This window comes from Bison bison, unplaced genomic scaffold (genome assembly GCF_000754665.1).
Source record: "Bison bison bison isolate TAMUID 2011002044 unplaced genomic scaffold, Bison_UMD1.0 scf7180017864036, whole genome shotgun sequence".
In the NCBI taxonomy this organism is placed as follows: domain Eukaryota; kingdom Metazoa; phylum Chordata; class Mammalia; order Artiodactyla; family Bovidae; genus Bison; species Bison bison.
The window spans coordinates 4,709,843-4,723,828 of NW_011494608.1; the positions used below are offsets into that span (position 1 = coordinate 4,709,843).

At 49.3% G+C, this 13,986-nt stretch overlaps 1 protein-coding gene across 1 annotated transcript in view; it reads right to left on the reverse strand.

The window, feature by feature from the left end:
* Window positions 1-13,986, reverse strand: part of COL22A1 (collagen, type XXII, alpha 1) — a 226,139-nt gene that overhangs the window by 17,008 nt on the left and 195,145 nt on the right. Inside the window, exons 52-56 of the mRNA XM_010834806.1 lie at window positions 13,473-13,526; window positions 10,136-10,189; window positions 6,467-6,520; window positions 2,935-2,988; window positions 226-270 (exon numbers count right to left, since the gene is read on the reverse strand). Coding sequence (XP_010833108.1) covers window positions 226-270; window positions 2,935-2,988; window positions 6,467-6,520; window positions 10,136-10,189; window positions 13,473-13,526 — 261 coding nt within the window. The remainder of the gene's footprint in view (window positions 1-225; window positions 271-2,934; window positions 2,989-6,466; window positions 6,521-10,135; window positions 10,190-13,472; window positions 13,527-13,986) is intronic.

Sequence of the window (13,986 nt, forward strand, 5' to 3'; positions counted from 1 at the left end):
ACCTGACTCCAGGCTGACCTGGTCAAACTGGTTGGTCATCACTGTGAGGCCCCTGGGAGAAAGGTCTAGAAACACGTAACCGGGGAGGGATGATGCTTCCAATGGCTGCCACTGTCCTCTCTCAGGACACACCTCTGCCCCTCCCTCCAGGGCCCAGGAGCCTTGTGGCTAGAAGCGCCGATTCCGGGTGCATGGGGACCACCTGACAGCGACATGTCCACTTACCCGGGGGCCAGGCGGGCCAGAGTCGCCTGTGTGTCCCTTGAAGCCCTAGAAGAAAAAGAATGATGTTATCCCACCAGGGAGCAGGCTGGTAACGCAGGACCAGGCAGACTCCAGGGGGTGGAGGGGAGCAGGAGGAGGCAGCAAGCCCCCGCTGGATATGTGCAGGGGGTCTTCTCGACCCGGGGATCGAACTCGGGTCTCCTGCATTGCAGGCAGACTCTTTACCGTCTGAGCCCCCAGGGAAGCCCTTATCTCCTTTAATCTCCTGTTTTCAAGAGCAAGTGAAGGCCCTTCTGGGGAGAATACCAGCCCTCAGGCTCAGCCATTAGATGAGAGCTCTGACCTGCAGGCCCCACTGTTGTGTGGTTGTGGCTGTCATCCTGGAAAGGTGTTCTCTGTCCTATCCTCCCCACTCGATGGACAAGGATGGTGGCCTCTGGAGGGAGGCCATGAGGGTCACTCCCCAGGCTGTGGGGCGGTGCAGTACCAAGGGGAGCTCGAGATTCCGGGAGGAGCCAGGGAGAGGAAGACGCACTCCCTCAGATTTGACTCCAGATTCAACCCTGTGACCTCAGAGAAGTCAGTTGACCCCCTGGAGTCATAACATCACCATCTAAGAAATGAGGATAATAAAAATTACCCACCTGGCAGAGTTCTGCAGGACTGATTGGCAGAAAGGGGTGTTCTATGCTAGTAAGTGTGACGGAGCAGGGCTGACTTTGGAGCGAGGTCAGAAAATGAACCTGGTCTGGTGCCCCACTCTCTAGCTGTGGGCCTTGGGAGCTTTACTTCTCTTTCTTGGGATTCAGTGTCTGTATCTATCGAGTGAGGGTGAGCCCACGTCTGCAGGGCTGCTGTTCAGGATTGAGAAAGAGGAAAACAGTGCTCTCCACTGTTCAAGACGGCCAGTTCCCTTTCCTTGGGTCCCAGGATATTCTTCCAAGACACTTGAGTCCCAAATCCAGCCATGCTCAGAGCCAGGGACCCTGGTTGTTCTCCTCCCAACAATCATGGACAAAAGCACCAAGTAAAGGAAGCCACACGCAACGTACCTGTCATGTGGCGGGGAAATTCCTTTAGTACTCACAACCACCCTGCAGAAGCGGGAGCGGCTCTGCTGCCCATTTCATAGAAGAAGAAACAGGTTCAGAAAGGTCCCCTGACCCAGGTCAGAGTTATTAAATGGCAGAGCGGAAGCTGAGCCCAGGTCTGTCTCTCTCAAAGCTTACACGTCTCTAATTCACAGAGTGCCAGCCAGAGGAGGCGGGTCTTTCATCACCTGCCTGGGTCTCTAACCTCTATCCCTGCACTGAAGCAGGACTCCTTACAACTCTCAGTTGAGAGATGGGCCTGGCCCCAACACAGTTCCCAGCAAATGGATCTTCTTGGTTGAAAAAAACAAAGAAACAAACCAAGAAACCCCTCCCTCCAATAAACCAGTGGCTACGGTGGCAGTTTAGTCTGAGTTGTGTCCAACTCTTTGGGACCCCATGGACTGCAGCCGGCAGGCTCCTCTGTTCATGGGATTCTCCAGGCAAGAATACTGGAGTGGGTTGCCACTTCCTTCTCCACCAATAAGCCAGTAACAACCTTAAAAAAAAACATCCTAACTCTGTGTTTTAATCCTCCAAAGAGGTGATATTCTACAGTCTTAGGTTTCTTCTCCTGGTGCCATCAGGTGAAAAGCAGAGAGATTTAGGAAAAAGCAAAGTACTTTTTTGTGTTTTATCTCCTTATTGGATACTAGCCAGCTGAGTTATTGATTTTTTTCTTTTAACAGAGAAGCAAATTAAGGAAGTAGAACTAGCATTTTCTTCTCCCACTTCTTGCCAGTAGGCGATTTCTGGCAATCTTATATCTGGCAAAATTATATCTAGATAATTGGATTTTAAGATTTTCATTAAAAATCACATTTTCCCAAAAGAAAATCTTAAGGAACTGGGTAAACAACTTTGAAATTATAAAGAAGTAAAGCATTTAGCAAAAAAAAAAAAGAAAGAAAGAAAGAAAAAACCCAAGAACTCTAAAATACACAGAGTTCATTTTTGGAGAAAAGGTATCTTTGTTTATGTGTATAATAAATAGCTCAACAGCTAGATCTAGATTTAAATACATAAATGATAGATATAGACTTAGATATATAAATGTTGGATTTCATACATAGAAGACTAAAACTCATGCTAGAAGATTAACAGAGCGTTACTTCCATGTTGTAGAATTATGTTAACTCAATTTTCTTCTCTATAACATTACTTTTCTTATTCTTTTTATGACCATCATCATTTGTTATTGTTATGCAGTGAAAATGTGTTACACTTCTAATTGGAGAAAAAATACTTTAGCTGTGGAAAGGTTTCAGAATGAAAATTAAGACTCATTTTTAGGGTTTGTCATCCAGAGAAAGCCTATTAAAAATATAATAAATAGGATAAGAACAAAGGAAACTTAGAGTACCAACACTGTGACAATGGCTGCAAGAGGGGAAATAAATTTTATCGCAACAGCACAGGAAGCGCCTGGATTTACTGCGTGTAAGTACCAATGTCTTGGAAGGAAGGCACTTCTGGAGTCCACGGCTGGGCGGTCTCAAAGAACCCAAAGAACCCGACCCACAGTGTCACAGGCAACTGGCTGGTGGCTTTATTCTATGTGGACAACACACTTACACACACACACACACACACACTCACATACACACTCAACACTTACAGGGGGACCGCGGGCACCCTCTGGTCCTGGCAGACCCGGCTCTCCTGTTTTGCCCTGAGGATAAAGAAAAGAAAAATCTGAGGACAGTATTTTCAGGATCTTCCTATTCTTGGTTGCCCAGGCTTCACATCATATTTCTACCAGCCAGTCTCTGCACCTGCCAACCCTACCCTCCGGCACCGTGGTCCGTCAGTCCATACAGAACAGCACTGTGTAGTCCAGCCTATTAGACTTTTGGTTTTCCTGGGACAGTGCTGGTTACACAAGGTTCATCTCTGAGACGCCCATTCATGGTTGCCCCTATTTAATTCTCTGGATTGTTCTGGGTGGATGAGAAATTAGGTAGACACCCAAGCCAGAAGTAGCTTTATGCCACTCACAAAACCACTGCAAGGCAGCTACTAACAACTGCATCTTACAGAAGGGGACACTGAGGCTCAAAGTTACAGCGTCACTGAGTTAATAAACAGCAGAGCCAGAATGAATCCCAGTGACACCGCAAGGATGCTCTCCTCACCCCAGCCGCAGTGAGTGACAGGCGGGCCTGCAACTGACTCATCCCGGCCCCATCCCATCTCCTCCTAACTCGACGCAAGTAACTGGGACACTCGGTTCAAGAGTCTTCCCTACCAGCAGTCTTGTACAGCCCTGGATAGAACAAGCAATAAACACAGGCTCGTGGGTGCTGAAGTCCAGATAAAAGTGGTGAGGGGAGGGGAGGGTTGGGGGAGCAGGGCAAGTGGGTGAAAGGCCACGGGGGTTGATGGGGAGACGGGCAGGGCACAGGAGGGCACACCCACCCCCACAGCTTATCAACCTTGAGGGTCAGATGGGGTCCAAGAGGGGGCACAGGAGAGGCACAAGAACATCCGTGGATTTAGAGTGAGAATTATGGGGAGAAGGAGGACGGGCACCAAGCTCTGATTTCTAAGTAGGTTCCTTCTCTGTCCCAGCTCCTCGAAGTCTAGCCATGTGGTCTTGCGGGTCACCCCCTCCCCTGGATATGTTTGTCGGCTGTACACTCAGGACCATCTCTGCTCCACAGGGCCTTTGATGGAGGGGATATGGGCCTAGCCTGGCCCCGGCCCCACAGGCAAGTGGGATGCCCAGCACTGGCTGAAGCTGTAGCAGGAAAAGGGCGACCGCCAGCCCTGCTGAGGGTGTTCTATGCACCGGCACAGCCGGTGCTTCACACAGTGGCGTCAATGAGTCTTCCCTGTAACCCATGAAGGAGACACTTCTGTTCCCCACCAGGCAACACCCCACGGCACGGAGACGTCAAGGGACCTGCTCAGGGTCAAACAGCTGGAGTTACAATGCAGGTAATTTGGCTCCAGAGTCTCCGAACTTCATCCTACGCTATAATGCATGCGCAAATGTCTCCTATTAAAAATAATGCAACGGCAACTCTTAACAGCTGCCTGTCTACCCGTCTGTGTATCTATCCATGCGTCCACCATCCGTCTCTCCACTGTGTTCCTCCGTGTCCCCAGCGCACAGGACTTTAAAGGACCAGGTCAAAGTGGAAAGCAACCAGCCGCCACCCGCAGTCAACGCTGCAGTTTCTGGACCCCCGCCCTGGGCTCCCCTGGAGGGGCTCCTGGCACTCTGTCCATCAGCCTCTGCTCAGGGACAGGGCAGCGCTCAGACCCTGAGGGTGCAGAAGGCCCAAGAGCACGGGAGTCCAGGCCCCCTGGAGCTATACTCCCTTCAAGCAGGCGAAGGGGAGATAAATACCCCGGCCTCCGGTCCTTTGGCAGCGGTGGGAGCAGGCAAGCAGGTGTGCTGCTCACGCGCTCTCAGCCGGTCGCCAGGGGAGTGGACCCGGCGTGCCCGCTGGACCGTCCGCTCACCGGCTGCCAGCGGCTCTCGCTCCTGGCTCCACCGCCTCACTCGGTGCCTGCTCCTGGGGTCTGCTCCCTGTGCCTGACCCTGTCCCACCTCCTGGGCTCCCAGTCTGCTTGGAGGGAGCCCAGGAGGTGACGCCACCCATCCTCTGCCAGTTTCCTCCCAAGCAGCTCACAGTGATAAACGTCAGGACGGCCACCCTGAGACCCCAGAAGGAGCTGCTGGTGAGCTCTGGACTGCCTGCTGTCAGGGGGAATAGGGGGAGTCACTGAGCACCCTCTGCTCCCAGCAGAGCCGGCCCTGTCTCCCGTGGGTGGACTAGGCCAGCAGTGACCCAGAGCAGACCTGGGCCCCTATCCGTCTACTCCCAGTGCCTGGCACAAACCTTTCTGTATGAAGACCGAGGGCCTCACACAGGTATCCTGTGCTGTCAGTGACAGCCTCTCGGGATAGTACGTGGAGCATGCGTGCTTAGCCACTCAGTCATGTCTGACTCCTTGCAACCCCATGGACTGTAGCCCACCAGGCTCCTCTGTCCATAGGATTTCCCAGGCAAGAATACTGGAGTGGGTTGCCATTTCCTCCTCCAGGGCATCTTCCCGACCCAGGGATCGGCCCCCCTCTCCCATATCTCCTGCATTGCCACTTCCTGCAAACAAGCTGCCTGCCTGCTCTGTGGTACTGACCGCTGGGGTCAGCCTTCAGGGTGTGGGTCCTGACTGCTTCCTTTACCAGCTGGGTGGCCTCAGCCAGCCTATTTAACCTCTCTGTGCCTCAGTTTCCTCATCTGTACCAATAATGATACCCTTACCCCACAGGGATTTTCTGGGGGTTACACCAGGCAAAATGTAATGGAGCACTCGTACCCCGCATCAGCTGTCGGCCACAGTGGTGACATTTGTCCTTCTCTCTCCCTGGCCAGGTCCTCAGCCTGGCTACCTGCCCCTTGCCCACTGGGGCTGCTTTGCTGGGCATCAGCCTTCAGTGGCTCAGATGAGCTTTGCACTCTGCTCGTTACCCTGGGCTCTCTTTGCTCCTCTCAGCAATGAATTCTGCTTTCAGCATCTGGCGAAGTGTAAAAAGTGATAACGAAGATGCTTCTGGGGAGTCACAGAAGACGCAGAATGAATTATAATAGTTATTACCAGACAAATCAACTGGAACACAAACCTCACTGAAGAGATTTTTACGTAACTCCACTTAGCGGTTCTATAGGCTGCACAGTTCTAACCTCACCAGGAGTTAAAACCATGGCAGTTGGGAAAAGTAACTCACTAAATCGATTAACAGTTAAAGAAGCCTGATGCATTTAACCAGCTTCTCACCTCATCTGATTCTTCAGCAACTCCAGAGAGTGGCTACTATTATTTTTGTTCTGTCTGAAGTGAGACTAAAGCCGGGGGCAGGCTCTGACTCACGCCAGATCACAAGCCTGCATGGAGTGGAGCCAGCACCCAAAGCCAGCTCCTTTTTCTGGGGGCAGTTGCAATTTTGGCATAAAATAATTTAATTTTATCAATAAGCAAAATTAAATATAATACCCTACTGGGTTCTTGGGGAAAGAAAATGAAGACGTGCACAGAAGAGAACTCTCACTGTGCCGGGGTCCCGGCAGCTCCGGACACAGAGCGGCCGTTTCTGCTGCTCTGACATGTAAGTGATAAGAAACCAAAGAGTCCCTTACCCGCTCTCCGGGGGGCCCTGGTTTTCCATCTCTGCCCTCTTTGCCTTCTTCTCCCTGCAAGAGAAATTCAAACCAGTTATCTGGCTGCAGACGCCCAGAGGGAGGGAAGGACAGACTTCTTTTTTTGCCGGGTGTACAGCTACATCCACACGCGACCGACAGACTGGCTGGGTTTCCAGGTCTACTCCCCAGCACCACCACTCTGACCTGGATCCTCTGTTCAGCAGCACCTGGCGCACAGCGGAAAAGCAGTACGTTGCACCGGCATCACTTTTTATTGCTATGGATGGAGAGAAGCCCCTCCTGGACATTCCCTAACTTAGGACACCACAGGCTCATCTCCAGGCCTCCTGTGTTGATGACAGCGACGAGGGGGTGAGGATGCGGCCTCTGATGAGGGTCAGGAACCCCAAGGACTCAGGGAACTCCTGGGACTTGAGGGGGCACTGAGAATGACAGCCAGGGCCACGTCTGGGTGCAGGAAGGCCACCAACATGTCACATTTCTTTCCTTGAAATCAAGCTACGAGTCCCACCTGCTCCCAACCCCCTACCAGCCCACCTGCTGCTCTCAATCAAGACACCCTTAGCCTCATGTTTCTCTAAGAGACTATGAGGTTGCAGGACTCTCTGCAGATCAGGACAATGATACGTCACACAGGCTTAGGTTCCAATCCGGGGCTACCTAGACTGGGCGGGTTCCGGGGAAAGAAAGCAGCAGGCGGCAGGGCCATGGGAACCAGAGCCATGGCGGGCAAGGTTCGAACTCACTTGCACCAACAACGCATATGATCTTGGGTGAACTGCTGACATTCTCAGCTCTGAGCGGCCCCTCTCCTAAACAGAGATGACAAACCTGCCTGGCAGAGTCATGAGGGGGCTCAGAATCAGTGCTGCCACCTGAGATGCTTAGCCAAACAGCGACGGCAAACGACACCAGCAGTGAAGCTGCTCCCGCCTGTCAGGTGCGCAGGAAATCACGCAGCGCCCCTCATCAGCGCCTGCAACGTCAGTGCCCGGGTTCCAGGGGGAAGCACTGTGGACAGTAATTTAAGTTTACTGACCATTCGGGCCACTAGCCAATGCTCCGTGTGCATCCGTAACCCGTAATGATCCCGCTCCTGGCATAACCATGGTAACACCGGGCCACTAGCCAATGCTCCGTGTGCATCCGTAACCTGTAACAATCCCGCTCCTGGCATAACCATGGTAATACCAGGTAAGCCAGCTGGGCAGGCCCGGAGGCCAGGCATGTTGGTCCTTTTCTCAATTAAGAGTTAACTCCAGAAACTGCTTCTCCCCCTACACGGAGTGGCAGAGAGGAGGGTCAAGAGACCCACGCACAGCAGAGAGAGCCCATGGACAGGGTGAGATCAGCACAGCAAGGAGAGCGGCCGGGACTGGAGGCTGGAGACCTCGGCATGAACCGAGGAGTGGGGCTGTGGCAAGGACTATGCAGGTTAACATGCCCACAGCCTGCCCTGCGATTAGCACCAGGCACACAGAAATTATTATGACTCCTATCGCCCAGGCAGAAGGGAGAGAAAGAGTTTTCTAGACAAGGATGATTTGTTAGAGGAAGGCAGGGTAATGTAGAGTGGCTGGGAGGAAGGGCCGTGGAGTGAGAGTGGATTTTACAGGGACAGAATTGAAGAGACAGAGAGGAAGAAACGGGGCTCAACTCATGAGGCACCATGGAGGTCAGATCTCGGCTCCCACCTGCCGATAACCATGAGCAGATGGGTTCTGCAAGGGAAGGGAAGAAGGGAGGCAAGAGAGGAGGAAGAAGGAGTTCTTCCAAATCACAGAACCACATCTAAGGTCATTTCTTTCCTCTTCAGTTACCCTAGGACTTCGATGACAAGGGTTTGGCACAAAATTCAAACTGGGATCTTCTCTCCTTACCTTTACAATGGCTGGAATGAAATCGAACATTCCCTAGTTGCTCTGACACACTAGGCCACATGGTTGCAGTTTATACCATCAGGGGTTTCACATCCCAGACTGTCTTTTAAGATCTGGGCACCCTGGACAGGGGACTCAATCTCCGGGGTAGCATGGCCACAGTGAGGGCTACTGGCGATGCCCAGGAAATGCCTCCTTGACCAATGCGGGCATTTATCAGACATTCAAGGAGGAAGGGCTCCACGAAAACCATTCATTCACCCACATATTTATTTCAGTAATATTTTCCATGTGCTCAGCATGTGTGGGGAGCAAAAAAGCCTGGTGTCATAGAATCCACAGCCCAGAACATATCCCAGTGACTACCAGCCGCTCTTGTTTTATGTCCCCAGATCTAGCAACTAGTAAGTGCCTAATTAGACTGTGTTGAATAATCAAATCAATTAATAATGGGGGAGGTGGTCACAGATCACACCATGACATAAAGATGTGATACCTGCTGAGACAGACACTTAAGAAAAAAGGAAAGAGACTAAGCCTATCCTGGCCTGAGGGGCAGAGGGCACTTCTGGAGAGTGATGCCTGGGATGAGATGGGAAAGATCACAGGCATCAACTAGTGACAGAAGTGCCAAGAGGGCATTCACGGGGACACAGACACATGTGCAAAGGCCCTGCGGCCCGGAGAAGAGAGGGTGCAGAGTGTTCAGGAACCCAAAAGGCAGCCAGTGCGTGGCCAGCACAGCCGGAACAAAAGGACACGCGGTGGGGGGCAGTGGGTGGGCCCTGTGGCCAGGAGCGGCGCCAGGAGCAGGCACACTCCAGGCCTGGAGCCACACGAGGACGCATTCTCAACGAGAAGGCAGCAGGCAGCCTCCCTGGGCCCGCCTTATTCCTAACACACTGGAGAGTCTGACCCTATCGAGAAATATATTGGGTTGGCCAAGAGGTTTGTTCCAGTTTTCCCATAAGATGTTGCAGAAAAACCCAAATGAACATTTTGGCCAACCCGATATTAAACTGAAAAGTCCAGAACAGCAAGCTTCCCGGGGGGCTAAAGAATCTGCCTGCAATGTGGGAGACCGGGGTTCAATCCCTGGGTTGGGAAGATCCCCTGGAGAAGGGAATAGCAACCCACTCTAGAATTCTTGTCTGGAGAATCTCATGGACAGAGGAACCTGGCGGGCTACAGTCCATGGGGTCGCAGAGAGTCGGACATGACTGAGTTACTTTCACTTCACTTCAATTTTCAGTATGTTTCAAGAATCTTAGATATTACTACACTCTGACAAGTAGACTTTTGGGCACCATCCTACACAAGTAAGGAAAGTGCTCTGCATGTAAAATACTCTATTGTAGATTTTTTAAATAGTTATAAAGTTTATCAGGCAATAAAGAATAATCATATATATTTTGATAGATTTATTGGGTAGAGTGTATGTAAAATTTATGAGCGTTTAATACCAGTGCGGAAAATATAAAATGTTTATATTATCACAAACCATTATCAGAGTTATGTGTGTATGTGTGTGTAGAGAGAGAGAGATGAAAATTTTATTTACATAAGTAAACAACAACAAATATATACATAGAGAAAGAATGAGATTAGGACTGGCTTTGCTTAGTGATTTTTTTTTTTTCTCTAATTTTCTATTGTACCAAAAAGTCCCCTAGTAAACACCCTTTGCTTTAACAACGGTGAAAGATCATTTTCTTGGCATATTTTTGTAGTAGAGAAACTTGATTTAAAATAAAAAGCCACTTACTGGGATGCCAGGTAATCCAGACGGGCCTTGGGGGCCAGGAGGACCTTCTTTCCCCTAAAAGATCCAAAACACAGAACACCGGTAAATTTCTTGGCTGGCTTTTCTGGAGGTGAGTGATCTCTCGCAGAATCGCCTTCGTGGTCTGGAAGGAGTCCTCATCCACCTTGTTCCTTTCCAGGAGCTGCTTCTCTGCGGGCAGGGAGGTGCCCTGGGCAGGGCAGAATCACACAGCTGATGTGCAGACCGCAGCTCACTTTGGCCTTATTACATAGACTCAGGGAGAATTAGGGCTTGGAAGGCACAGTGGGAAGAGGCTTAGGGGTCCATGAGACCTGGGTCCAGATCCAACTCTGCACTCTGTCCCCAAACAGCCCGCGTCTCGGGAGCCTGCCTCACCACACAGACACACCACCCGCAGGGCTTCAGCACACAGGACGCAGGACAAGAAAAGAACTGACCGGGACACACACAGCAGCTGCTTTTGTTACTGCCGCCCTCTGATCCAGAGGTTCCCCGACTTTTTACCATCCGTGGTGGCGTTTAGTATCCCTTTTCCTCTATGAAATCGACTTTGAAGGATTGTGTTTACCAAGCTGCCTTAATTAATACTTCCTTTCCATTTTAGTCACCAAAAACACACGCCACCGTCAAGCAGATGGGGTAATCAGTGTTACCATTTTTATCCCTGTGGGCTTATGTATAAGCCCTGTGTCTCTACCACGAGTATTTCAGAAGTCCTGGTGACTTCTGAATCTCCTGTCGTTGCTTCTCCTTTGTAGGAAGACACTGACATCAGGTTTTACACTCTAATCCACGTTCCACACTTGGGATTGACAACAACTTGTAAACATCTCTATAAACTTATGTTGCATGATATTTGAGATTGTCCGGAGACACTGTCACTTACACCAATGCAAAATAATCACAAAGCAAACAAAAAAATTTCATCCCCTCCTTGCATCACAACATCTGCAAACACATTAACAAATAAAGTGGGGTTTCTGTCAACTTGGGCCAAATATTCGATCACATGAGGTATTTTTTAAATAGCGATAACAGAGCTTCCCAGACACCTCGTTGGATGCTTATTATTCCAGAGATCCTACTATGTAAACACCAGGAACCTAGGACAAAAGTCAGCAAGCTCTGGCTCTCAGCTCATTTGCACAAAGTTTCATCAGAACACAGTCTCACCCACTAGTCTACACACTGTCTGTGGCTGATTTCACCTTATGATGGCAGAACTGATTATCTGCACCAGAGACCATATGGCCCCCAAGACTAAAATATTCACTGTTCAGGGTCTTTTTGCTCCAATCAGGTGAGTTGAAGACTCAATAAGGAGTCAGTATGGTTGTTCCTAAGCCTGTTTTCAGGAGTTGTTGCATGCCATAGAAATTATGCAATTTAATTTTTTATTAGATTACCCAATTAAATTTAGATGGAAAGAAGAAAAACAATCATCAATTTATGCAAATTCAGATGTTGAAAATACTTGATAAAGGTGAGACACTCACTGTCTAAACAGATAGCTGATAGCTGTACCATCAGAAGATAGCTATAAAAGATTAGCAAAAAATCCTAACAAACTAGGATCCTACATTCAACTGCTTCACAGGTGTTGTTATATATTCAAACTACTTTTTAAAAAAAACAACAAATAGTAAATGGGTGGATGTTCTTTCTACAACATAATGACAAGAGACTCTATTCAAGGGAACAGAAATAAAAATGAGGGCCTTCCCTCTATGTCAAAAAAATTGGCAAGCAGTTTATACATTTTAATTCAAAATGCAATAGGAATGTTTTAGATTTCTCTCCCTGTGTAAATTCTTTAATTTTATTTCTGTCTTTTAACTACCAATACTCATTGCTTGTGCCAAGAAAACTTCAGCTGTTTTGTGGTTTGATGTTTATGCGTAAAGATGAGGACAGTGGACAGCTTCAAGCACAGGCCTAACTTGCAAGGACAGAATCAATGTCTTATTTAATGTCGTTTAATTCCTAGAAATGCGAGGATTTACATCTGGGCCCCAAATCTTATTTTCCTCGGGCAAACAGTAAGTTAGTTTTTATCAGGGCCATCTTTTTCTGTCTGAGAATCAATAAAAAGCTGCCTGCAGTATGGCTTATATTTTATTCAGCCTGGAATTTCTAGGTGGGCTGCTTCTAAAGGATCAGCCAGATGATAATCATAAAAAGAACCACATGGCTCTTACTTTTCAATCTTGGCTTCCCCCTGCCCCTAACCCACCATCCCACACAGGGGGTGAGCGTGGAGTTAACAGAAAGAACGCCCGAAATAGGAATTTTCAAACTGACTTCACTCCTAACTTGGATATTAATTTTCTGTATGACCTTGGATGAGTGACCTCACCCCATCTGCTTTGTCTTCTCATCTGAGGAAGACGAGTTCTCCTGGCTGACCCCTGAAGTGTTACTGGCACCAGAGTGCAGAGATACCAGAGCAGGATTGACCTGCTTACTAGCAATAGTCCTACCTGGAACATGACCCTGAGATTTCCACAGAGTGGGGTCTGCACCTGGCCCTGACACTTCCTCACTGCATGCCCCTGAACTGGTAGCTGCATTTCTCTGATGCCCGCTTTCCTTATCTATAAAACGGAGACAATGATTCCTATTGATAAGAGGCCATCAGATGAGATAAGAGGTTTTAGGGGACTGTAAATCCCTTTAAGAGACCATGCATGTAGTGACTACAAACACAACGCCTGCTAAAGTAATGTTCATCTTTGCTTTATGGTGCTGAAGCCAAGAATGGTCCCACAGCTTCAAGCAATGAATTTAATGCTGGTTTTTGAGATAAAAGTCTTGGGTTCCAACCAAATCGACCTGTGTGTTTTTAGGGTCCTAACTTCAACTTCCGCTTTCACTCTTAACTTCACTCTCATTTATCTCAGGGCTTTCTGAACAGCTGGGTAACAGGGGCTACTCCTGCCTGACATGCCGCTCATACCACAGGCTCAGGATGGAGCAGCTCCAGGCTTTCTAGTCCCCTGTGCCTGTTCCAAGTGGAAACCACACCAGAAAGGACTAGAGAGATGGGGCTAAACCTTGAGCCAGTGTGAACTGGTCGTAAACTGAATTTTGGAACAGCCAATGGCCAGGTCATTTCATCCAAATCTTTCATTTACAGGCTGGGTAACCAGGGTCCTAACAGAAAGCGACTCCTCCTACAGTCGACTAGTAGTCAATCGACCCTTGGAACGTGGGCCACGGGAGTGTGGGAGGACCAGGGCAGGGCTGACAAACACCTGAGGTTCTAGGAAGTTCCAAACACAGGCTGAAGGCAGATCCTGTCCATTGAGGAACTTACTGGGGGTCCTTGGATTCCTGGTGGTCCAGCAGTTCCCGCTATTCCGTCTGCTCCCTAAGGAAGGTAAACCAGAAAGTCAGTTGGTTGTATATCTAAATGGAGGTCATCAGCACCTCTTCTTTGGGCATGAGGCAATGCACAGAACTGGCACCCTACGCCCCTTTGCAGCTGCCTGAACTGGGAGTATTTCAGAGGTGCTTTGCCTCTCCCAGCAGGCTGCGATAGCCTCTGGGAACACAAAAATGCTGGGAGGTCAGCAGGAGAGGCCAAAGCACTCACCGGCCAGTGATCCACAGGCAAGAGGAATAAATGGCCTCCCAGCAGAGAGGACATTTTCATCTAAAATCAGGGAACATTTCGGGACACAAGGCAAGAAATATACAACTGGATGTATAATATCTTCCAGGGAGCTGAAGAAAATGACTGCCTGTATCAACCTAGGGATGAAGAAATGCAAGGGAGGAGGCATTCCACACAGGTGAGGAAGTGGTGTGAAGCAAGCCCCAGACACTCT